This window comes from Dendrobates tinctorius, unplaced genomic scaffold (assembly GCF_039654945.1).
Source record: "Dendrobates tinctorius isolate UK_male_01 unplaced genomic scaffold, ASM3965494v1 ptg000125l, whole genome shotgun sequence".
In the NCBI taxonomy this organism is placed as follows: domain Eukaryota; kingdom Metazoa; phylum Chordata; class Amphibia; order Anura; family Dendrobatidae; genus Dendrobates; species Dendrobates tinctorius.
Window position 1 is genome coordinate 15,054,711 of NW_027361793.1, and position 24,937 is coordinate 15,079,647.

At 49.9% G+C, this 24,937-nt stretch overlaps 1 protein-coding gene across 9 annotated transcripts in view; it reads left to right on the top strand.

The window, feature by feature from the left end:
• The window catches only part of ADAM23 (ADAM metallopeptidase domain 23), an 889,186-nt gene that overhangs the window by 669,428 nt on the left and 194,821 nt on the right, over positions 1–24,937 (top strand). For 7 of the 9 annotated variants that reach the window (XM_073541893.1, XM_073541897.1, XM_073541896.1 and 4 more), the window contains exons 13-15: positions 8,164–8,260; positions 15,845–15,896; positions 18,635–18,734. In XM_073541893.1, coding sequence (XP_073397994.1) covers positions 8,164–8,260; positions 15,845–15,896; positions 18,635–18,734 — 249 coding nt within the window. The remainder of the gene's footprint in view (positions 1–8,163; positions 8,261–15,844; positions 15,897–18,634; positions 18,735–24,937) is intronic. The other 2 variants (XM_073541894.1, XM_073541902.1) reach the window with 1 other exon arrangement.

A 24,937-nucleotide genomic window follows, 5' to 3' on the forward strand; every position in this document is an offset into this window, starting at 1 on the left:
GAGGCCTACTTGGAGCGAGTTTTATATTGATTGTACGCAACTACAGATTGTAACCGTGCTCCACTTCGGCCTCTGGCTCTACTGTCTCTAGTATTTCCCCTGGCCTCCAACCCCGCCAGTTGCTGCTCTGAAGTGTCGTCTGCACAATCCACACTTGTTCCTGGGTTACAGGGGTTCAATCACGTCAGTTGATCCCATGATGTGTGTCCGGCAAGGTCTCCTGCTCTGTCCACATTCCCACTACTAGTAATGGGAATGGGGACAGAGCAGGAGACATTGCCAGACACACATCAAGGGATCAACTGATGTGAATGAGCCCCAGTAACACAGGAACAAGTGTGGATTGTGCAGACGACACTTCAGAGCAGCGACTGGCGGGGTTGGAGGCCAGGGGAAATACTAGAGACAGTAGAGCCAGAGGCCGAAGTGGACCACGGTTAAAAATTAGTAGTAGTGTGATGGTGTAGGCAGCAGGAGACTTTGCCATTCACACAGCAGGGGAACAGCTGGCGTTACTGAACCCCACAGACACAGGAGCGAGTGTTTCTATCTGTGCGGACGGCACTTCCAAGCTACAACAGGCTGTGTTGGAGCCCAGGATCAATGCTCCGAGCAGGCTGAGGCCTACTTGGAGCAAGTAGAAAGTAAGATGTTGCGTGATTTTGGAGGCAGCAGGAGACTTTGCCATCCGCACAGCAGGGGAACAGCTGGCGGTACTGAACCCCACAGACACAGGAGCGAGTGTTTCTATCTGTGCGGACAGCACTTCCAAGCTACAACTGGCTTTGTTGGAGCCCAGGATGAAGCATGCAGCAGGCAGAGGCCAACTTGCAGCTGGTTTTATAGAGGTTGCAGACTACTACTGATTGTAACCTTGCTCCACTATGGCCTCCGGCTCCACTTTCTCTAGTATTTCCCCTGGCCTCCAACCCCGCCAGTTACAGCTCTGAAGTGGCGCCTGCACAATCCACACTTGTTCCTGTGTTACTGTGGCTCAGTCACGTCAGTTGATCCCCTGATGTGTGTCCGGCAAAGTTTCCTGCTCAGTCCTCATTCACACTACTAGTAATGGGAATGTGGACAGAGCAGGAGACATTGCCGGACACACATCAGGGGATCAACTGACGTGACTGAGCCCCAGTAACTCAGGAACAAGTGTGGATTGTGCAGACGCCACTTCAGAGCAGCAACTGGCGGGGTTGGAGGCCAGGGGAAAAACTAGAGACAGTGGAGCCAGAGGCCTAAGTGGAGCACGGTTAAAAATCAGTAGTAGTTTGAATGTGGATGGAGCAGGAGACTTTGCCGTCTACACAGCAGGGGAACAGCTGGCGTTTCTGAACCCCACTAACACAGGAACTAGTGTGTTTTTCTCTGGGAAGACGACACTTCTGAACACCAACTGGCGTTGTTGGAGCCCAGGTTGAGGCATGGAGCAGGCTGAGGCCTGATGTTTTGGGCATGTGGAGTCAGCAGGAGACATTGCCGTCTACACAGCAGGGGAACAGCTGGCATTACTGAACCCCACTAACACAGGAGCTAGTGTGTTTTTCTCTGTGAAGACGGCACTTCTGAACACCAACTGGCGTTGTTGGAGCCCAGGATGAGGCATGCAGCAGGCGGAGGCCAACTTGCAGCTGGTTTTATAGAGGTTGTAGACTGCAACTGATTGTAACCGTGCTCCACGTAGGCCTCTGGCTCCACTGTCTCTAGTGTTTCCCCTTGCCTCCAACCCCACCAGTTACAGCTCTGAAGTGGCGTCAGCACAATCCACACTTGTTCCTGTGTTACTGTGGCTCAGTCCCATCAGTTGATCCCCTGATGTGTGTCCGGCAAGGTCTCCTGCTCTGTCCTCATTTACACTACTAGTAATGGGAATGTGGACAGAGCAGGAGACCTTGCCGGACACACATCAGGGGATCAACTGACGTGACTGAGCCCAAGTAACACAGGAACAAGTGTGGATTGTGCAGACGCCACTTCTGAGCAGCAACTAGCGGGGTTGGAGGCCAGGGGAAATGCTAGAGACAGTGGAGCCAGAGGCCTAAGTGGAGCATGGTTAAAAATCAGTAAGAGTTTGAATGTGGATGGAGCAGGAGACTTTGCCGTCCACACAGCAGGGGAGCAGCTGGCGTTACTGAACCCCACTAACAGAGGAGCTAGTGTGTTTTTCTCTGTGCAGACGACACATCTGAGCGACAACTGGCTGTGTTGAAGCCCAGGGATTATCGTTCAGGTGGCAGAAACATGAACACAACAGGAGACCTGGATACAGTTGCCAACCAATTATTTAGTCGGGAAGAGGACTGGCAAATTCTGGAGAGATCCAGGCCTTGTTCATTTTCAGAAAAGTAAGCCGGTCGACGTTTCCGGAAGATAGTCGCGTGCGACTGTCTGTTAGTACACCACCTGCGGCACTAAAGACGCGTTCCGATAATACACTGGCAGCAGGGCAAGCCAGCACCTCCAATGCATACTGGCTAAGCTCTGGCCTTGTATCCAGCTTAGAGACCCAAAACTTGAAGGGGGAAGAGCCATCTGGGAGAACGCTGACAGGGCAAGACATGTAGTCTGTCACCATCTGACGGAAACGTTGCCTCCTGCTGACTGGAGCCATCTGTGATGGTGTAGACAATTGTGACGGACACACACAACTTTGCCACATTTGGGCCATAGTGGTCTTGCCTTGTGCTGAGGTGCTGCCTCTGCTCCCTCTTTGTGCCGAGTTTCCTCCACTGCCTCGAAGCACATAGCTGCTTTGTAAAGCACTAGCACCACTGCTGTCGGGTGGAATGGAAAACATGATGGACTGCACCAGTGTGTCTTGGTACTCCCGCAGTTTACGCTCCTGGTTCAACGTTGGTATGAGGCTGATGTTGGTATGAGGCTGATGTTGGTATGATCTAGCGATGATCTAGGAGGGTGTACACCCAATAATCAGCCGTGTAGAGAATGTGGGCGATGCGGCGGTCGTTTCTCAGGCACTGCAGCATGAAATCAACCATGTGCTGCAGACTCCCAACTGCCAAATAACCGCTGTCCCCTGCTTGAGGCGTGATCTCTGCCTGCTCTGCATTACCCCTCCCTCGCTGTACATACTGACTAGAGCTTTGTATACCTCCCTCCTCTGGAGAGATGTCTTCCTACTCCATCGACTCCTCCTCATCCTCCTCACAAAGTGTCCCCTGCCTAGGCCTTTGTGAGGAGCCATGTAGCGCAGACTGTCCAGAAGCAGATGGCATTTGGGACTCCTCATCTTCCACCTCTTCCAAAACCTCATCCCTTAGTGCTTGCAGTGTTTTTTTGAAGCAGGCAGATAAGGGGGACAGTCATGCTGACTAGTGCATCATCTGCACTCGCCATCCGCGTGTAATCATCGAAGGCACGCAAAATGAGGCAGATGTCCTTCATAGAGGCCCACTCAGTGGTGCTGAAGTGTGACCGGCGCACAGTGCGATTTGTTTGCGCCTGATGCAGCTGGTACTCCATGACTGCTGCCTGCTGCTCACACAACCGCTCCAACATATGTAACGTTGAATTCCACCTGGTGGGTAGGTCACATATGATGCGATGTTCCGGAAGGCGTAATCGGCGCAGCAGAGCAGCAAGACGCGATCTTGCCATGCTGGAACGCCGCAAGTGAGCGCCTCTATGCGGACCTTGTGCAGCAGTGCATCAAGATCCAGATAGACCCTCAGAAAGCTCTGCACGACCAAGTTCAGCACATGTGCCAGACATGGGATGTGAGTGAGGTTGCCTAGGCCAAGAGCTGCCACCAGATTTCGGCCATTGTCACACACTTCCAAGCCCGGCTGGAGATTCGCTGGCACAAACCACACGTCGCTGTCCTGCTTGATGGCATTCCAGAGCTCCTGCGCTGCGTGGCTTCGATTCCCCAAAGAAATTAATTTGAGTACGGCCTGTTGACGTTTGGCCATGGCTGTGCTCATATCGGTCGTAACAGGCTCCTGCTGCGCTGTTTCTGAGGAACTTGAGTAGGAGGAGGAGTCTATGTGTACAGACTGGATTCCTGCAATCCGTGGAGTTGGCAGAACACGTACAGCCCCACTCTCCAGATCTGTACCCGCCTCCACAACATTGACCCAATGGGCAGTGAGGGAAAGGTATCGTCCCTGTCCTTGGTTACTGGTCCACGCATCGGTGGTCAGGTGGACCTTGCTACTAACGGCGTTTAGTAGCGCATGTTTTATTTTTCCCTCCACATGTTTCTGCAGGGCAGGGACGGCTCGCCTGCTGAAATAAAAGCGGCTGGGCACGGTGTATTGTGGGACTGCCAATGCCATGAAGTCCCGGAAGGTGTCAGTCTCCACCAGCCTGAATGAGACCATTTCAAGTGCCAGTAGTTTGGCAATGCCAGCATTCAGAGCCTGTGCTCGGGGATGGTTTGCCGAGTATGGCCGCCTTTTATCCCATGCCTGTGCTACCGATGGCTGTCGAGAGGCCTGGGAGTGTGAGGATGACTGGGAACATGGTGCTGTGGGTGGAATGTCACAGGGTCTCCGGACAACAGTGCCAGAGGTTCTTCCTTGGTGATCCTGTGAGGAAGCCGAACCAGCTGTGTGTGAGCTGGAGGAAGAGGCCCCAACACGAGCTGAAGAGGTGGTAGGTGGTGCTGTACGTTGGCCTATGTCTTCAGTGTGTCTGTGTAACTCCACCTCGTGCTTGGTCCGCACATGTTTCCACATATTAGTTGTATTGAGGTTGCTGACATTTTTCCCTCTTTTGACTCTCTGATGACACAGCCTGCATTTGACAAAGCAAATGTCATCTGCAACTGTGTCAAAAAAGGACCACGCACTGCAAGTCTTGGGAGCGCCCGTTTTGGCTTTTGAAAGAGGAATGCTCCTAACGGGTGCCAAAGTGGAGGCTACAGGCAACAAACTCTGCCCCCTCCCTCTCCCTCCTGTTTTGGCAATTAGGGGAATCTCTTCCTCAGAGCTGCTCCCACCACCTTCCTGTTCCTCACACCATGATGGGTCAAGGACCTTATCATCTACACTCCCCTCTTCAAACACCTGCTTCTCCTGGGTTGTCTCGCCAGCACCGTACACACCACAGAAAGTGGCACCTGTGTCTCGTCATCATCTGATGCGTACTGAGGTGTGCTGACCATAGGCACTGGCCCACCCGCCTTTTCAGATTCAGAGGGACAATGAAGTTGCGCATCACTGCATACTCCCTCTTCTTCACATTCTGAAATGCTGCTTGGCTGGCCCCCTCTTTCCAAGCCAACAGATTCAGAGAACAGAAGTAGAGTCTGTGATGGCTCCTGTCCAGGGCTCTCTGACTGCCTGGGCACTTTGGCAGGTGGTGAAGAGACAGATGGTTGCTCTTCGGTGCTCTGTCCCTGAGAGGATGTGGAAGTCAATGAAGGCGATGGGTTAGCTGCCATCCATCCAACAACGGCTTCAATTTGTTCCTCCCGTAGCAGTGGGGTACGGCGAGGTCCTACAAAGCTGCGCATAAAGGACTGTTGCCTGCAAAAACTGGGGGAAGCTGACTCACTGGTGCCCGCAGCAGGCACAGAATCCCCACGTCCTCTCCCTGCAGAATCCCCACGTCCTCTCCCTGCAGAATCCCCACGTCCTTTCCCTGCTGAAACTCCATGCCCACGCCCACGTGCCTTACTCCCTGCCTTCTTCATCTTGCTAGACTGATAAAGATTGACAGAAAAGTACAAAGGGGGGCTTAGTGTGCTTATTCCTGAACAGCTGGTTACAGGTAGAAGAAACACTAATTTTATGAAGTGTGTGTGTGGACTACACTTTAATAGGAGCTAATGTGGCCTACACAACTTTCAAATGTAGTGTTTGGTGAACTTTATTGTTTTTTTTTGTGAAAAAAAACTAAAAGGATGAGACCAAAGATTTTAAAGTGATAGTATCACCAACTTTTTGGAGCTATTACAATGCAGGCAGGTAACCTACAATGCAAAAGATGAGGCTCCAAAAATATTGGGTAATTCTAATCTGGCTGCAGATGAAGGGCACAAGCCAGAAAAAAGGCTCCTCTATCTACTCCTTTATAGTGTTTGCAACCAACCAATGTAGATGGATACGGATGGATGCACACTAATAGGAGAAGAAAAAATGAGCTGCAATTAAAGAAAAATGTGTGAGGCAGTGACGCACGCTGAGCGGCCTACAACCAGATGTAGCTGCAGGACACACTACTCAGCGTGAGCTGCACTCACACACAGTTAGAGACCTCTCAGACAGCCGTGAACAGTGCAGCTAAGTGGGCACTAGCACTGAAAAGCTGCAGAAAGGCTCTGCTGTCTACTCCTAGAGTGTTTGCAACCACCATATATGGATACGGATGGATGCACACTAATAGGAGAAGGAAAAAGGTGCTGCAATAAAAGAAAAATATGTGTGACAGTGACGCACGATGAGCGGCCTACAACCAGATGCAGCTGCAGGACACACTACTCAGCGTGAGCTGCACTCACACACAGTCAGAGACCTCTCAGACAGCCGTGAACAGTGCAGCTAAATGGGCACTAGCACTGAAAGGCTGCAGAAAGGCTCCGCTGTCTACTACTAGTGTTTGCAACCAACGTATATGGATACGGATGGAAGCACACTAGATAGAATTTTTGAAAAATAAGCAGCTCAAAAAGAAAAATATGAATGAGGCAGAAGTGAGGCACGCTGGGCGGCCTACAACCAGACGTGGCTGCAGGACACACTCCACAGCGTGAGATGCACTCACACAGCCCTTGCAGACAGCTGTGAACACTGCTGCTAGGGAAAAGAAAGCTACAGTGGTGGTTTATGTAGCCTGGTTAAAACACAATATGTTTTGTAGAATCGCTATGTCTAACTGTCCCTCACAGTTTTCAACAGCAGCCTGTCCCTAACTGAATTCACAGCAGAGTGACCAGAAATGGCCGTGGCGGCAGCTTTTATAGTGCATCATGACATCATTTCAGCAGCCAATCACAGCCTTGCCAATAGTTAACATGCCTACATGCCTAACAGGATGTGCCCACACTTCTGAGGATTCCCATTGGCTGAATCAAAGCGAGCGGGCTCATAGCATTATGGGAACTTCCGATTCCGGTATCCGATATGAAAAAAGTATCGGAAGTTAGTATCGGAATTCCGATACAGCTAATATCGGCCGATACCCGATACTTGCGGTATCGGAATGCTCAACACTAGTAACAACCACTGCTTGAGAAAGGCTCAGTGTGAGCCGAAACGTCGCTCAGACGTAGTGTTTTGAATAAGTATAGCGTGGCACTACCGCAGGGTGCACAAGTAGGTTACCCAGACCCAAATTAATAACAAATAGTAACTTGTCACTCAACTTGAATGATCCTTTTTGAAAGAAAATTTTATTATGTGCAGTCTCAGAAACGTTTCGGCCCACAACAGGCCTTCATCGGTCCGACTGATGTCACAGTGTGGTGACTAAATGCAAGTCCAAAATTTCGTATATATTGATTCCTGCTATCAAGGTTGGTGCAGGTGTGCACTGTGCACTCACTTGATACTGTTTGCGTATGGGCTGGTAAACTAGCCAGACTCAATATATATTGATTTTGGTGCGGTATCTAACTCCTTGGATTCAAATTAGGATGATGCACATTGTGAGATGCTTGGCAATATAAAACAGGCGTTTGATATGAAAAACTAAGTGCTCTTGAACCATAGGTCCATCCAGGACTGTAGCTGAGAGGGAGCACAAGATAAGCAGTGTAATCAATGTAGTGGTATCCCCTAAAGCTTGTGGAGGTCGGTTGGGGTATGTAGATCAAAACGCGGTATATCCACCGCTTGTATGACAGCTCATACAGCTTTTTCATATCAAACGCCTGTTTTATATGGCCAAGCATCTCACAATGTGCATCATCCTAATTTCTGAGACTGCACATAATAAAATTTTCTTTCAAAAAGGATCATTCAAGTTGAGTGCCAAGTTACTATTTGTAGTGTTTTGAATAAACCTTCTAATCTTTTCACTACGAAGAGCAAGGAGTGCTGCCTTCATTTTTTATTACTATCTATCTATCTATCTATCGATCTATCGATCTATCGATCTATCTATCGATCTATCTATCCATCTGTCTTCTATAACCGAAAACAATAATGTTGCACTATATTGTTACACACTAATTGTTATACATTTTTGTCACAGTATGGGTTTTTGGCGGCCATGGCCCAGCAACTGGCTCAGAGTTTAGCTCAGAACCTTGGTATACAGTGGGAACCAGCCTCCAGGAAGATGAAGCCAAGTAAGTATCATTTTGAGGATATATAGCATGTATAGAGACCCAAATGTATGAAAATAGGCAATCCCTTCGCGACTGTTCGTTTTGGCTGTCGAACAGCAGCGAGACATGCAGCCACGGCGACTCGAAAATAGTTTTCAAGCACACCGAAGATACTCTTAGCACACGAGTATTACTAGTAGGCTTATGTTCACATTGGCCACTAAGCAGACAAAACCAAAGATACAAACAAAATGAACAAATATTCTGCAATAAATGAATAAATAAATAGCAATAGTGCATGAAAATAACATAGGGTACTTAGTCAACATAATTTTGATCAAAAACACATAAATGCCATCTCCCCACTTCGAGGTGACCCTATTAGGAGAGGTCTTAATGTCTAGCATTAATACCTTACCATATGTCTAATAACGTAAGTGTGAATAAGGTTTTTTGTTTTTTGCACTCTGTTCAAATAAGGGCTTACATTTATATAGCTCCCAACTGCTGATTGTCCATTACTCAGTGTCTCGGTCTTGCTCACCCTTATTCATTCACATTTATGTCATTTGACATATGGTGAGGTTTTAATACTAGAGATTAGGACCACGCCGAATAGCGTCACCGTGACGCGGTGAGATGGCTTTTACGATTTTATTAACAAAATAATGTATCACGCTGCTGCAATGCAGGTAGAAGCTAGCTCTGCTAGGTGGCGATAGAGTGGAGAGAGGTCAAGCACACAGATGAAGCAGACCTGCCATTCAGCAGCAAAGCTCCCACCAGGTGGCAGCAGAGAAGTCAAACAAGCCGGGTCAAATCCTAGATTATAGCGCAGTACCAAAAGAATAAGCAAACTCAGGGTCAGAGACATGCCAGGGGGTAAGTAACGGTCAGGAGCGGATATGCCATAGACATGAGACAAAAGCTTGTCAGTGTCAAAGATGAGTTCAAGTACCAAGAAGTCCAGACACAAAAGGGACACACTGAGTAGCTGGGAATAACACAGACATGGGTCGAGTCAGGAATAACAGCAGGACGAATCAGGATATAACAGAGTTCGCTACTCACGCTGTGGGCAGAACTATAACTGACATTGCCTGCAGGAAGCAGCTAAGATAAATAGCATTCCTGAACCCAGACTGAAGCTGAGAAATGTTAACCCCTGACTTGACCAGACCAGGAAAAAGGAAAGACAGGGCTCAAAATCCGGTCTGGATCATGACAGTATGTTAACTAAGTACCTCATGTTATTTCTCCTTCGTCTCATTGGGGGACACAGAGACTGTGGGTGTGTGCTTCTGCCGTCTGGAGGCTGACACTAAGTATACAAAAAAAGAGTTAGCTCCTCCTCTGCAGCATACACCCTCGCCCCCAGACCGGGCGTAACTCAGTTTTTTGCTTAGTGTCTGATGGAGGCACACGCAGTCTGGAGCTCCAGACTAGTTTTTTTTTTTTTTTTTTTCCCTTTCTATGAAGATAAGACAGGGGCGACGGATCCTATAGAGAGGGTCCGATCTCCCCAAATCATCAACGGGCGACCACGTGTGAGTAGCCCTCCACGTGTTCTCTCCCGCACTGAGGGACACATCTGGGACTTTTCCCCAAACAACCATTTTTCTTTTTTATTTTGTAAAGAGGTGGCAACGCATCCTGATAAGAGGATTCGGTTTCCCCATAACCTCAACAGGCGAGCACGTGTGAGCGACCCTCCACGTTGTTCCTCTCCTGCAACGCAGGAATTCATTGATGCCCCTTCCACCCCTAGGTAGTGAGACCAGGGGTTGAGTTGGAGGCGCAGGTGAGCCGAGGGATCGAAGATTCGTCCCGGTACCAGAAGCCTCCCCCTCCCTGCCCGGGGATGGAGTTGAGAGCACCCCATGAGAGCCCCCACGGCGGAAGGCCCTGCTCACCTTTTGTTAATAGGGGAAAAGGTCGGGGCCCGGTAGGTCCGCCTCTCTCCCGGAGCACACCGCAAGTTTTCGGAACCCGGTGCTGCCCCCGGCGAGTAACGCCGCACGCCCCGTGTACGGAGTGCCGCCGGAAGCCCCGCCGGCGGCCGCGGCCCCTGCTGCATGAGGAAGTCCGTGGGTACCGCGTGAGGCCCCTCCCGCCGACTTCCGGTGGTAGCCGGAAGCCCCGCCCACTGACTTCCGGTACGGCTCAGCCCCCCCCTCTCCTCGCATGTCCGTGGTCGTCCGACAGGAGGAGGCCTGGAACGTTACCTGTGGGTGAGTGCAACCCCGTTTCGAGAGCCGCACTGGTAGTCAAGAAAGGGGTTACCCTCCTCCTCCTTTCTACCCTACCTTCAAGCTTGGGCAATATGTCTGGCAAAGGGAAAGCTCACTCTTTCCTGTACGCTGTTTGCGTTTCCTGTGGGGTCAGGCTGCCAAAGGCGCAGGCAGGTAAATTTTGTGAAGCCTGCGAGTCGGAGCGCGCCCAGGAGCCCCCCACTGTTTCAAAGCCCAGGGGTCAGGACCCCCAGAATGGGCGGTGTCTTTATCGCATTCTATGTTGTCCCTTACAAGGGCAATTGAATCTCTTCGAGGCCCGGGCAGGGACAAGAATGGTGGTCTGCCAGCGGAAGACAGCTCGTCCACGTCTCAGGACCCTCCGACCGTTAGAGGCCGCTCCAGTACCAGACAAGCTCATGGCAAAAGAGCTTGTTCCCCGTCGGCCGGGCCCTCCGGGGCTTCGGCGGCGGGTATTAGGGCATCTCGTTCCCCGTCGCTAAGCTCAGGGAGCGATCAGGATGAGGGAGAGGAGGAGGAGGCCTGGAATCTAGAAAGCCTGGGGTACCAAGACTCGGTGGACAGCCTCATTGAGGCAGTCAACCAGACATTAGAGATCGAGGACGATGTGTCCACGGCCTCAGGTCACAAGGTCTCCTTCAAGAAGACCAGGCGACCGCATAGAAGGTTTGCCACGCATCCGGAGTTCGAGGATCTAGTCCAGAAACATAGAGAACACCCGGATAAGCGTTTTGCAATGCAAAAAGCGCTGCAAGCAAAGTATCCGTTTCCTCCTGAGCTCCATAAAGGATGGGTGGAGTCGCCAGTAGTGGACCCACCGGTATCACGTTTAGCATCAAGATCGCTATTGTCGATACCCAGTGGTTCTTCCATCAAGGATCCAACTGATCGCCTCATAGAGGGGCTTGCCCGCTCGATGTATGAGGCAGCAGGGTCGGCTCTAGCCCCCTCCTTTGCGGCAACTTGGGTGGCGAAGGCCATGGTTTCATGGGCGGACGCTCTGCATAAGGCCCTCCAAGACAGGGATCTGCCCGCGGAGATCTTGGAGGTGGCAAATCAAATATCAGGAGCGAGTGATTATCTCATCAGCGCCTCACTGGACGCGGCCGAGTGTTCTGCTGTGGCAGCAGCAAATGCGATCGCCGTTAGGCGAGCATTATGGCTGAGGTTGTGGAAAGCGGATTCTATCTCTAAAAAATCCTTAACCTCATTGCCTTTTCAGGGCAATCGGTTGTTCGGTGAGAAGCTTGATAAGCTTATCTCAGAAGCAACAGGGGGGAGGAGTAGTTTCCTCCCGCAGCAGAGGAGTTGCCCGGCATTCAGGCAGACGCAGAGGCGTTTTCGGCCCTTTCGTAGCCCCTGGGGGGGACTTCGGCCAGGGCATCCACCTCCGCAAACGATGGCCAGAGTAGGGAAAGGCAAACCTCTTACAGGGCCAATCCGCTGGGTAGAGGCCGAGGCCGTTTGCCCAGAGCGAGGGGGGCCAGATCCCAAAAGCCTCCAGCAAAATGACTCGAGGCGCTTCGTACCTACGGACGACAGAGTGGGCGGACGCCTGCTAGGGTTCAGCCACGTTTGGGTCGCAGTGGCATGCGACGCTTAAGTGGCGGAATTGATATCGTCCGGGTACAAGATAGAGTTTGTCGGACTCCCACCACGGCGATTCTTCCGTTCCCGACTTTCCGGGACAGAATCGCAGGCGGAAGATTTGTTACAGGCTATAATGACGCTACAGCGCAACGGGGTCATTGTCCCAGTGCCGCAAGGCGAAGAGACGCAAGGTTTTTACTCCAACCTGTTTTCGGTCCCCAAAAAAGATGGGACAGTGAGGCCAGTACTGGATCTAAAGATCCTGAACAAATTCATCAGGGTCAGGCGGTTCCGAATGGAATCCCTCCGCTCGGTCATTGCAGCCATGGATCCAGGGGAATTCCTAGCCTCAATCGATGTGCAGGATGCATATCTACACATTCAGATATTTCCTCCACACCAGAGGTTCCTGCGTTTTGCGATCGGAGAGCGACATTTCCAATTTGTGGCTCTGCCCTTCGGTTTGGCCACTGCCCCCAGAGTCTTTACAAAGATAATGGCGGTGGTTATGGCCATCCTGCATGCACGGGGCATAACGGTACTACCTTACCTGGACGACCTTTTGGTAAAGGGGCCGTCGTTTCAGGCGTGCCAGGGGAATGTCAGTATCACACTGGATACCCTGGCCCGTCTAGGCTGGTTGATCAATCGAAGCAAGTCGTCCTTGGTTCCAGCCCAGAGAATCGTATTCCTAGGCATGATTTTCGACACCTCCCGGGGGCTGGTGATCCTCCCTCAGGACAAGGCGCGAAGGATCAAGCAGGGGGTACGGAACCTTCTACAGCCGGGCACCAGATCCATCCGGTACGGCATGAGTGTGTTGGGCAGAATGGTGGCGGCGATGGAGGCAATCCCGTTTGCCCAGTTCCATCTCCGTCCGCTTCAGCATGCGCTCTTGTCAGCATGGGACCGGAGGCTGCTGTCTCTCAGTCATCGGTGCAAGTTGTCTCCGCCGGTCCGACGATCACTCCGATGGTGGACTCGCGACTCGTCTCTGGTCCAGGGGAAACCTTTTCCCCCGGAACAGTGGTTGGTGGTGACGACCGATGCAAGCCTGCACGGTTGGGGAGCAGTTTTCCAGAGTCACACAGCCCAGGGGCGGTGGTCCATTCGGGAGGTAATTCTCCCGATCAACATTCTGGAGATACGGGCAATACGATTGGCCCTGCAACATTTTCAGCGTTTGCTGAGACACCGGCCGGTGCGCATTCAGTCGGACAATGCTACAGCAGTAGCATATGTCAACCATCAAGGGGGCACGCGCAGCCAGGCAGCCATGCGCGAGGTTGGGCTGGTACTGCGTTGGGCAGAGAAGAACCACGTGGTAATTTCGGCGGTGCACATTCCGGGAGTCGAAAACTGGGCGGCAGATTTTCTCAGCCGACAGGGGGTCGCGGCAGGGGAATGGTCCCTGCACCCCGAGGTCTTTCAACAGATCTGCCAACGGTGGGGGACACCAGACGTGGACCTTATGGCATCCAGAGAGAACGCCAAAGTGCAAAGGTTCGTCGCTCGATCCCTCGACCCGCAGGCAATCGCAGCAGACGCTCTGGTGCTCCCGTGGAGCCAGTTTCGTCTCCCGTACTTATTCCCCCCGCTGCCTCTGCTTCCAAGGGTCATCAGAAAAATAAGGAGAGAGAAGGTTCCAGCAATTCTGCTGGCCCCAGACTGGCCCCGGCGGGCCTGGTATGCAGATCTGGTTCAACTAGTGGTGGACGTACCCTGGCGTCTCCCAGATCGGCCGGACTTACTGTCCCAGGGGCCGATCTGCCATCCGAACTTAGGGGCCCTGTGTTTGACGGCGTGGCCATTGAATCTTGGCTGTTAACACAGGCAGGATTCAGGCGCGAGGTGGTGGCCACGATGGTGAGTGCCCGAAAGCCTTCCTCGGCGAGAGTATATCATCGGACTTGGGAAGTTTTTTTCCGTTGGTGTAGGGATCGTGGAGTGGCTCCTCTGGTTTTTTCGATCCCCAACGTACTGGCTTTTCTGCAAGCAGGGCTGGACGCGGGATTGGCTCCGAGTTCTCTCAGAACGCAAATCTCGGCCCTGTCGGTGCTTTTCCAATGAAAGGTCGCTTCCGTCTGGCAGGTTAGGACGTTTATGCAGGGGGTCGCACATTTAGTACCCCCCTATAAGGCGCCGACGGAATCATGGGACCTGAACTTGGTGCTCAGGGCCCTTCAGGAGGCTCCTTTCGAACCATTGCAAGAAGTCTCCTTACCTTACCTGTCCAGAAAGGTCGTTTTTCTGGTAGCTATAACGTCTATTAGGCGGGTTTCGGAATTGGCGGCTTTATCTTGTAAACCGCCGTTCCTGACCTTTTATAAAGGTAGTTTTAAGGCCAGCTCCTCCCTTCTTGCCGAAGGTTGTGTCTGCATTCCATATCAATGAAGACATTGTCTTACCCTCCTTTTTCCCGGCACCGGTGCACAGGGTAGAAAAGGCATTGCACACCCTGGATCTGGTAAGAGCCCTTAGGAGGTATGTGACAAGGACAGCGCCATTCCGCCAGACAGACTCTCTATTCGTGATTCCAGAAGGGCGGCGGAAGGGGCTCGCTGCGTCCAGAGCGACTTTGGCCAGATGGGTTCGCCTGACGGTCCAAGAATCTTATCAAATCAGTGGCACGCCGATTCCGGCAGGGATCAAGGCACACTCGGCTCGAGCAGTGGGTGCCTCATGGGCACTGCGACACCAGGCTTCAGCGGAGCAGGTGTGCAAAGCAGCTACCTGGTCCAGTTTGCATACGTTTGTCAAACATTATAACGTACATACCCAGGCATCCTCGGATGCAAGCCTGGGAAGAAAGATTCTCCAGGCAGCAGTTGCGCACCTCTAATCAGGGGCGCAAATTAGCATGGACTGGGTGAGCTAAGATCCCGCCCAGAGGACTGCTTTAGAGCGTCCCACAGTCTCTGTGTCCCCCAATGAGACGAAGGAGAAACATGGATTTTTGTGAGTACTCACCGTAAAATCCTTTTCTCCGAGACGCTCATTGGGGGACACAGCACCCACCCTATTAGCCAGTTGGCATTTACTTATTTTGAGTTATACAAATCCTTGTGTAAGGATTAGGGTGGCCCCTTTTTCAGACGTATAATTTCTTGCCTGAGTTTAAGGCGCGTTCTCCTACTGCTTATACACTAAACTGAGTTACGCCCGGTCTGGGGGCGAGGGTGTATGCGACGGAGGAGGAGCTAACTCTTTTTTTGTATACTTAGTGTCAGCCTCCAGACGGCAGAAGCACACACCCACAGTCTCTGTGTCCCCCAATGAGCGTCTCGGAGAAAAGGATTTTACGGTGAGTACTCACAAAAATCCATGTTTTCATGCACTATTGCTATTTATCCATATACTGCAGGATATTTGCTCATTTTGTTTTTATTTCAGGTTTTAGCATGCATAGAGAGTCTACTTTTCATCACAGTGGTTCATACTTCGGTATATTAATTTGCTGGAAAAAAAAGTTTGTAAACTATGTGATTTGTTATCTTTGTTGTAATCTAAAGACTGAAATTTTTCTAAAGATTGATGTTTTTGTAATTTTATCTTAGTTATTCATTACAATATTGTATTCTCCAGGGAAAACCAAACATTATCACTAGTTGTATTAGATTGCAGTGCAGCTCAGATACCTGCTGTTAATATAAGAAATAAGTAGATAAGTGTAATGAGCTAATAGTATCCCGTGTTATACAGTAATGTTATGGAGGGTTTTCACTACAATACACTAATCCTCTTGCTATCAATATTCTTTCAGAAGAATGCGACTGTACAGAGAACTTTGGTGGATGCATTATGGAGGAAACTGGGTATGTATGCTGATGATAATATACATTATACATATACACTCACTGGCCACTTTATTAGGTACACCTGTCCAACTGTGTGTTAAGACTTAATTTCTAATCAGCCAATCACATGGCGGCAACTCAGTGCATTTAGGCATGTAGACATGGTCAAGACAATCTCCTGCAGTTCAAACCGAGCATCAGTATGGGGAAGAAAGGTGATTTGAGTGCCTTTGAACGTGGCATGATTGTTGGTGCCAGAAGGGCTGGTCTGAGAATTTCAGAAACTGCTGATCTACTGGGATTTTCACGCACAACCATCTCTAGGGTTTACAGAGAATGGTCCGAAAAAGAAAAAAAATCCAGTGAGCGGCAGTTCTGTGGCCGGAAATGCCATGTTGATGCCAGAGGTCAGAGGAGAATGGGCAGACTGGTTCGAGCTGATAGAAAGGCAACAGTGACTCAAATTGCCACCCGTTACAACCAAGGTAGGCAGAAGAGCATCTCTGAACGCACAGTGCGTCGAACTTTGAGGCAGATGGGCTACAGCAGCAGAAGACCACACTGGGTACCACTCCTCTCAGCTAAGAACAGGAAACTGAGGCTACAATTTGCACAAGCTCATCGAAATTGGACAGTAGAAGATTGGAAAAACGTTGCCTGGTCTGATGAGTCTCGATTTCTGCTGCGACATTCGGATGGTAGGGTCAGAATTTGGCGTAAACAACATGAAAGCATGGATCCATCCTGCCTTGTATCAACGGTTCAGGCTGGTGGTGGTGGTGTCATGGTGTGGGGAATTTTTTCTGGGCACTCTTTGGGCCCCTTGGTACCAATTGAGCATCGTTGCAATGCCACAGCCTACCTGAGTATTGTTGCTGACCATGTCCATCCCTTTATGACCACAATGTACCCAACATCTGATGGCTACTTTCAGCAGGATAATGCGCCATGTCATAAAGCTCGAATCATCTCAGATTGGTTTCTTGAACATGACAATGAGTTTACTGTACTCAAATGGCCTCCTCAGTCACCAGATCTCAATCCAATAGAGCATCTTTGGGATGTGGTGGAACGGGAGATTCGCATCAGGGATGTGCAGCCGACAAATCTGCGCCAACTGTGTGATGCCATCATGTCAATATGGTCCAAAATCTCTGAGGAATGCTTCCAGCACCTTGTTGAATCTCTGCCACGAAGAATTGAGGCAGTTCTGAAGGCAAAAGGGGGTCCAACCCCTTACTAGCATGGTGTACCTAATAAAGTGGCCAGTGAGTGTACATTCACTGTAAATAGAACAAATGAAAGTATTTTCCCGGACTTCTATCTAGATATACCCACTCCTGTCATCCTCTGCCGTCAGCACACTACTGTATATGTGGTACTGTCCATGAATGATATAGTGACTCACTTTTGTATGGACATAATTAATGGATAGGCAGGGGTTGTATGTGTTTTTGTATGCATATATATTGTGTAGGAGGACTGACCCCCTCCGCGTGTCTGGGCCAGAACCAAGGGGACCGTCATCAAGGTTCCTAGGGGGTCTGTTTCTGGGGGACAGAATTAAAGGATGGATGGCAGAGATTTCTAGAACGGTTGGAGGAGGAGCTAATATAAAAGGGGCGGAGGATGCTAGCCAGGGTGAGTCAGCAGATCAGCAGAGGAGGAGCAGGAGACCTCAAGGACGCCAGGGAGCGAGAACCTCCAGCAGCCACCAGAGGAGGACAGCGGCAGGAGAGACGGGAGAGAGACTCACTGTGGACCGTAGGGAGACGGTACCGAGCCGACCAATGGAGGATCGCTGCTTCACTCCAGCCCGCGGCTGTGGCCTGCCCGCTGCCGCCTGCGGCCATCGCCACTTCACTCCAGCCGCGGCTGTGGTCTATCTGCTGCCGCCTGCGACCGTTGCCGCCTCACTCCAGCTCACGGCTACGGCCTGCCCGTTGCTGCCCACAGCCTCCACCGCCCCACTTCAGTCCGCGGCTGGGGCTTGCCCCTCGCCATCTGCGGGACTCCTAGCTCAGCCCCTGGCTGCTCCAGTGGCCTACCAGCTGCCACTCAGCATCACTGCTACCTGTCCCTGCCTGGGGGCTGCGGCCTCCATTCTCCCGCCAACAGGCGGTATCCCGCTGCCTCCACAGGGAGCTACCCCACAAAAGGACTCTCCTAGGGCCTGTTGTGCCCCCACCTAGCCTGGGCATAGGAACGCCCAAAGCGTTCGCCAGATCCTCGGCGGCTGGGCACAGCAGCTGTAACTCCGAAGCACGCCGTGGGATGTCAGGATGGCTAAGTGACACATAGTAACTAAGGACCCGTAGTCGGCCATACCGCGGCCCTATAGTGACCGGCCTTTGCCGGGTTCATCGTGTTCGCATTATCTGTGTTTCTTTGTGTTTGGTCCCTGCGAGGACAATTGTTGTTATCTTTTTTGGTTGCTCAGGATAGCCCTATCGGCATCTCTCTCTCTCTCTCTCTCTCTCTCTCTCTCTCTCTCTCTCTTTATATATATATATATATATATATAAGTCACCACTAAAAGTTAAATCCGTCTCGTGTCTCGTCATTGCATCCCACGTACCTGCAGTACCTATGATTGTACATCAATCTACAGAATATTATTGCTTTATGCACTGAGTAGTTTGTTAGCTATTATTTTCAACTGAAACATTTCCACAGATGTACCAGAATGTGCATGGAAATATATCATGATATTTTTTGTAGAAACGTATTCCTTTCTTTTTTCTTTTGTCCTGTAGTGTGTACCATTCTCGAAGATTTTCTAAGTGCAGCATTGCTGAATTCAAGGAATTCCTTTCCCGTGGAGGAGGATTATGTCTTTTTAATAGACCAACAAAGGTACATAAAGATTATCAGTATAGATTATTTTTCCCATTCATGGGATTCTCAATATTGAATCAAACATTGTCAATTATGCAGTGAAGTCACATAAAAAGAACCCACAATGTGAAATAGTCACATCAGGTGTTTAGAGAAATGCTTTCAGGGGTTGTTTTCTTTCAAATATAATTCATCCCTGACTACGTTTTGTTTAAAAAAAAGAAAAACTGTTGTACTCACCTTCCTAAGGTCCACCGACGAGTCTCCCCCCCCGCTGCTCCCGGGATGTGACATTTTCTGTGGCACTTATGTCACTTTGTCAGCATGGCAGCCAATCGGCGACTTGAGCAGCTCTGAGCAGAGTGTTTCATTGTGATGTTAGGGTGTGTGCACACGCTGTGGATTCTGCTGCGGTGCCGCAGCGGATTTGGCCGCTGCGGTGTACAGTACCATTATTCTCTATGGGAATAAAAAACCGCAGTGCAGACAGTGAGGATTTTTCCGCGCGGTTTTCCTGCGGTTTTGAAACCGCAGAAAGAATTGACATGTCAATTCTTTCTGCGGATTCCTCTGCGGTTTGCCATCTCCTCCATTGTGGAGATGAAAAACCGCAGAGCAATCCGCAGGTAAAACCACAGGTCTGTTGACCTGCAGATTTACCTGCGGATTTTACAAAATCCACGCAGCCAAATCCGCACCCCAATCCGCAGCGTGTGCACATACCCTTAGTGCTGCAGCCAGTCAGCGCTCTGAGCAGAGTGTTTCAGTGTGATGTTAGCGCTGCAGCCAGTCAGCGACCTGAGCAGCTCTGAGCAGAGTGTTTCATTGTGATGTTAGGGTGTGTGCACACGCTGTGGATTCTGCTGCAGTGCCGCAGCGGATTTGGCCGCTGCGGTGTACAGTACCATTATTCCCTATGGGAATAAAAAACCACAGTGCAGACAGTGCGGATTTTTCCGCGCGGTTTTCCTGCGGTTTTGAAACCGCAGAAAGAATTGACATGTCAATTCTTTCTGCGGATTCCGCTGCGGTTTGCCATCTCCTCCATTGTGGAGATGAAAAACCGCAGAGCAATCCGCAGGTAAAACCGCAGGTCTGTTGACCTGCAGATTTACCTGCGGATTTTACAAAATCCACGCAGCCAAATCTGCACCCCAATCCGCAGCGTGTGCACATACCCTTAGCGCTGCAGCCAGTCAGTGCTCTGAACAGAGTGTTTCAGCGTGATGTTAGCGCTGCAGCCAGTCAGAGACCTGAGCAGCTCTGAGCAGAGTGTTTCAGTGTGATGTTAGCGCTGCAGCCAGTCAGCGACCAGAGCAGCTCTGAGCAGAGTGCTTCAGTGTGATGTTAACGCTGCAGCCAATGCCACAGACAGGGAGCAGTAGCCAAGATTCGTCGGTAAACCCTGGGAAAGTTAGTGCAACTTGCTTATTTTTGTTAATTTTTTTTAATGCAGTGAGGGACAAATTATATTTAAATGGAAACAACCCCTTTAATGTTTCTCCCAATTTAGATAAACTTGTAGAGCAGTGTGGTTTCCCTATTTACCTTAAAGGAGTTGTCCGGGACTATGTTTTTTTTACTATGAGCCTAAATGTAACAGGCAGGTAGTTGTTAACAGAAGCAACTACCTGCTTGTTTAACCGGCGCTAGCTTAGAGTAGTCACTGAACGCTCCTGCTTGCAATTCAGTTCCTCCATGCCAACAGAGCAGCTCTTCTTCTTCCACGCTGCTCTGTTGAAGGGCTTGACGGCCGACCTCATGCTGATTGACATCCAGCTCCTCATAATTACAGCTGGATCTCAATCAGCATGACATCGGCAGTCACAGAGCGGATGAGAAGCTGCTGCTATGTCTGTATGACGTCAGCAGAAGCCACTAAATTTCCGACAGGAGCCGCTCTATGCCAGCAGAAATCGACGTCAAGCATGACAAGCAGGTAGATAGCAACTGCCCGCCTCTTAGTTCTTAGGTACATAGTGATAAAAAATTATATAGTCCTGGATAACACCTTTAAGTGTCTTGGATGGTAGGGTTTGGAATATCATTATTTGTGCTGCATCTTTTAATTGGGACTTCTTGTTATGTTTGTGAGTTTGTGAGTTGCTGTGCAGGCATTTTTACACACTTGATGTATTGTCCCTTTGTCAAGAGTTGTAATCTTCACAATTTTTTCCTTAAGATCCCAAATATCTTTTGCCAAGTCCATATTTTGCCTTCTATGAAAACAGTGCTGTTTAATTATATATGTTTTATAGAAATTCTTGATTCTGCATTAGTTATGAATTATTATATGATCAGCCAAAAATGAAAGGTGACTCAATCTTTCCCTTATAACGTATATACTGCTGGCAGGATGACCACGGTGTAAATCTGGATGACTTTCTGCACAAATAGTTAATTTGTCATGGCAACATCTACTATACAGGAAAGACAAACATTTGGTACTTGCCTTTCTTACACAAACCCCTCAAAGCGCATTCTGGAAGTCCTTGTTATGAGGAGAGTTGTGGAAAAAGGGTTCAGCTGCTGCAATCTAGGCACTTATTCCCCTAAAACACACCACAGCCAAGTTGCTTACGAGGCACACCTGGAGAGACAACCTTGACAGAAGGGATCATAAACTAAATAGACCTTTCTCTGACTGCATCAGTGCAATTGACTAATTAATTTTAATTTTAAGTTCAATAAAGGAACTTTTAAAAAATGTTGACACGGTGTTCCCAGAACAAATTATTGTCCTTGAGGGAGCATTGTATATGTGAGTTTGAGTGTCCATGTTTGTGTCTTATATTTTTACTTTTGTCATATGTGATGAGATTGTGTTGGTGGAGAGAACCCAAGCCGTACTTGTTTTTAAAACCTTCAGGACACAGGACAAATTCAGTAGGACACTTGTTTTAGAAAATATGATATTGTAAACTGAAATAAATAGTAAGGTTTGGAGTTATTTGATGTTATGGAGTTATCCTTGAAGCCAAAAATTCATACTCTATTAGGAAATCTTCCTCTTCTTAATTTCAATAGCTGCATGGTTAGTATCTAGTAGCACCCCATTTTGCAAGTATCACAGCTTGTAAATGCTTTTTGTAGCCAACCAAAAGTTTGTCACTTCTTGTTTGAGGGATTTTCCTCCATTCTTCCAGTTCTGTGAGATTCCTGGGTCGCCTTGCATCCTCTGCTATTTTGAGATCTAGCCACCAATTTTCAATGATGTTCAGATGAGGGGACTGTGAAGGCCATAGTAAAACCTTCAGCTTTCGTCTTTTGAGGTAGTCTATTGTGGATTTTGACGTGTGTTTAGGATCATTATCCTTTTGTAGAAGCCATCCTCGTTTCAAATTCAGCTTTTTTGCAGATGGTGGTTTGTTTGCATTAAGAATTTGTTGAAATTTTATTGAATCCATTTGTCATGCTCGCCATGTCTGTCATGTCCGCCATGTCTGTTTTGCCTCATGACCCCTGGAGTGGTGTGCACGCGCATCTCATGTCTGCTATCCTGCATGTTCCCTAGAGCAGTGTGCACACTCACCTCATGACTGTTGAGCTGCAGGATGCCTGCGTTTCTGCTCTGCCTTCTGTGATTGTCTCGTCATGTCTAGAACCCCTGATCATGTGTCCTTCCTATGTTCCAGCAGAGGCTAGTTCTCCATTCATCTCTGCATGTCTGGAACTCTGATCATGTGACCTGCCTAGGTTTCAGCACTGGTTCTGCTATCATCTCTGCATGTCTGGAATTCTGATCATGTGACCTGCCTAGGTTTCAGCACTGGTTCTGCAATCATCCCTGCATGTCTGGAATCCTGATCATGTGACTGCTCCCTGTGATCCTGGAGGATCTGAACTGGAAGTTCTTCCCTGGTGCTGCACCGGAAGTGGAGGTGCTATGCCCTATATCAGACCGCCCCTTCCTATGCTCAGAGCCTGAGTATTGTGTTGCTTTCCTGCATGGCTGCTTGGTCTGCTGGGTTGCTCCCTCTATTCTGTGCCCTTGCACTTTGCTCTGTCGTGCGTCTCTGCACACGCTCCGTGCTTGTATTCCGTCTCTTGTCTCGTGTTGTCCTTCATGCTTTGTTTGTCCTCACTGTGCTTCCTTCTTAGGCTATATTCTGTAACCTGTCTCTGTACCCTTAGCCCGGCTCTGGGCTTCGGCCTACGCTCCGCTGCTAGACTCTGTCCCTGTCCCTGGCGTGTCTCTCCACACGCGCAGGCCTCTTCTTGTACTTTGCCCCTGGCATGCCCTCTGCATGCGCAGGACTCTGTCTCTTACCCTATGCCTTGTCTCTGATATTTTGTGCGCCCTTGCACTTTTTGTACTAGGCTTTGCCGTGCTGTTTTGCACGCGTCTCTGTCCTGTACATTTGCCTAAACCTGCCTTGTGGCTCCATGCCCTCGTGCACACGCCTGGTCGCCCTGTACCTGCCTGCTGTGCCTCAGCCGTGCCGCCTCTAGTCGTGCTCGCCTGTGTGCCTCAGCCGTGCCCGCCGTCCAGTGTTATACTGGTTACCGGCTGTGTGAGCCGCAGCTGTGCCGCCTCTAAGTCGTGCCCGCCTGCTTATGCCACCGTCTGTACCGCCTGCCGGTGCCCCAGCCGTGGTTTCTGTGCTCCCTTGCACGCGGTTTCTGTGCTCCCTTGCACGCACGCTGGTTTCCGCACTGTGCCTTTTCGTGCTACTCTTGCACAAAGTCTTTTGCTTACTTTGCTCTGCTCTGAACCCTGTCTTTCTGCCGGATTCCCTAACCTGCCGACTGCTGCCAAAGGTCCGGACCTAGATGACTGTGGCCTGATGTCCGGAGCTGATTTCCGCAGTCTGATTCCTAGACCCTCTTGTTCGATGCCAGCACCCCGGATTACGATGCCACCGTACCCTATCTTGGTCCCTGGCGTGTCCTCTGCACGCGCAGGCCTCCGTCCTGTATCTCTCCCTGGCGTGTCTCTTCGCACGCACAGGCCACCGTCCCTGTATCTGTCCCTGGCATGCCCCTTGGCATGCGCAGGCCACCGTCTTGTGAACCTGACCCGGGCGTGTTCGTTGACACGCTTCCTGTTTCTAACTATGTCTTGTCTCCTTGCATGGAACCCTGGTTTGCTTACGGGATGTCCGGAACCTGCCGATCACCTTCAGAGCTACAGAACCTGATGTCCCGGTTGATCGTTGCCTGCTGTCCGGAGTCCAATGTCCTCGTGCCTCTGTCTACCATCTGCATGTACCATGCTTTGGACCTCAGCATGCTCTTGCACGCACCTTTCTCTATGTACTCTGTGTGTTCACGTTTTGCACCTGTTATACCCTGAAGTGTTCCTCATGCCTTGGACCTCGGCGTGCCCTTGCACGCATCTTGCTTTATGTACTTTGTGTGTTCACGTTTTGCACCTGTTGTACCCTGAAGTGTTCCTTAATGAAGTTTCCTTGAACTAACGTCTTGTCTTGCCTTGTCTTGTTTCCCTGAGCCGGCCATCTGGTCCAGCTGCTGTGGGGCTCACCCCTTGGTCTTGCCCCTGACACTCCCTGTATAGGGGGTGGATTCTCACTAGGTCAGCTCGCCCTAGGTGGGTGGGTGCCACGGCACAGAGGATCCACTCATTCAAAAGGAAAACGACTCAGCGTAAGCTGACGCTCGTCACGCCATTCTTCCCTAAACCTGTGAAATGTTCCCCATGCCATTGGCTGCAGCACAACCCCAAAGCATAATTGATCCAACCGCATGCTTAATGGTTGTCGAGATGTTCTTTTCCTTAAGTTCTGTTCCTCTTTTTCTCCTCAAATACCTTTTATCATTGTGTCCAAAGAGTTCTATTTTAAGCTCATAGGTCCACAGGACTTGTGTCCAAATACATCAGGTTTGTTTAGATGTTGTTTTGCATACTTCTGATGCTGAATTTTTATGGTCCGGATGCAGGACAGGTTTTCTTCTTATGATTCTTCCATGAAGGCCATATTTGTGCAGGTGTCTCTGAACAGTAGAACAATGTACTACAACTCCAGAGTCTGCTAAATCTTTATGAAGAAAATTATTTATACTGGAGAAAGGTCCTTCATTTTACTTGAAGAAGTTCATGTGACTTTGAAACGCGTATAATAAAAACCACTATTTATTTGTTAAACTTCATTTTGGACTGATGTTTTTTCAACAATACAGATGCGCAGAGGATCCCCATTAATATTCCTTCTGACCCAAATCTTTCTGAAGGTCTTTTGCAGTGAAGCAAGGGTTCTGAT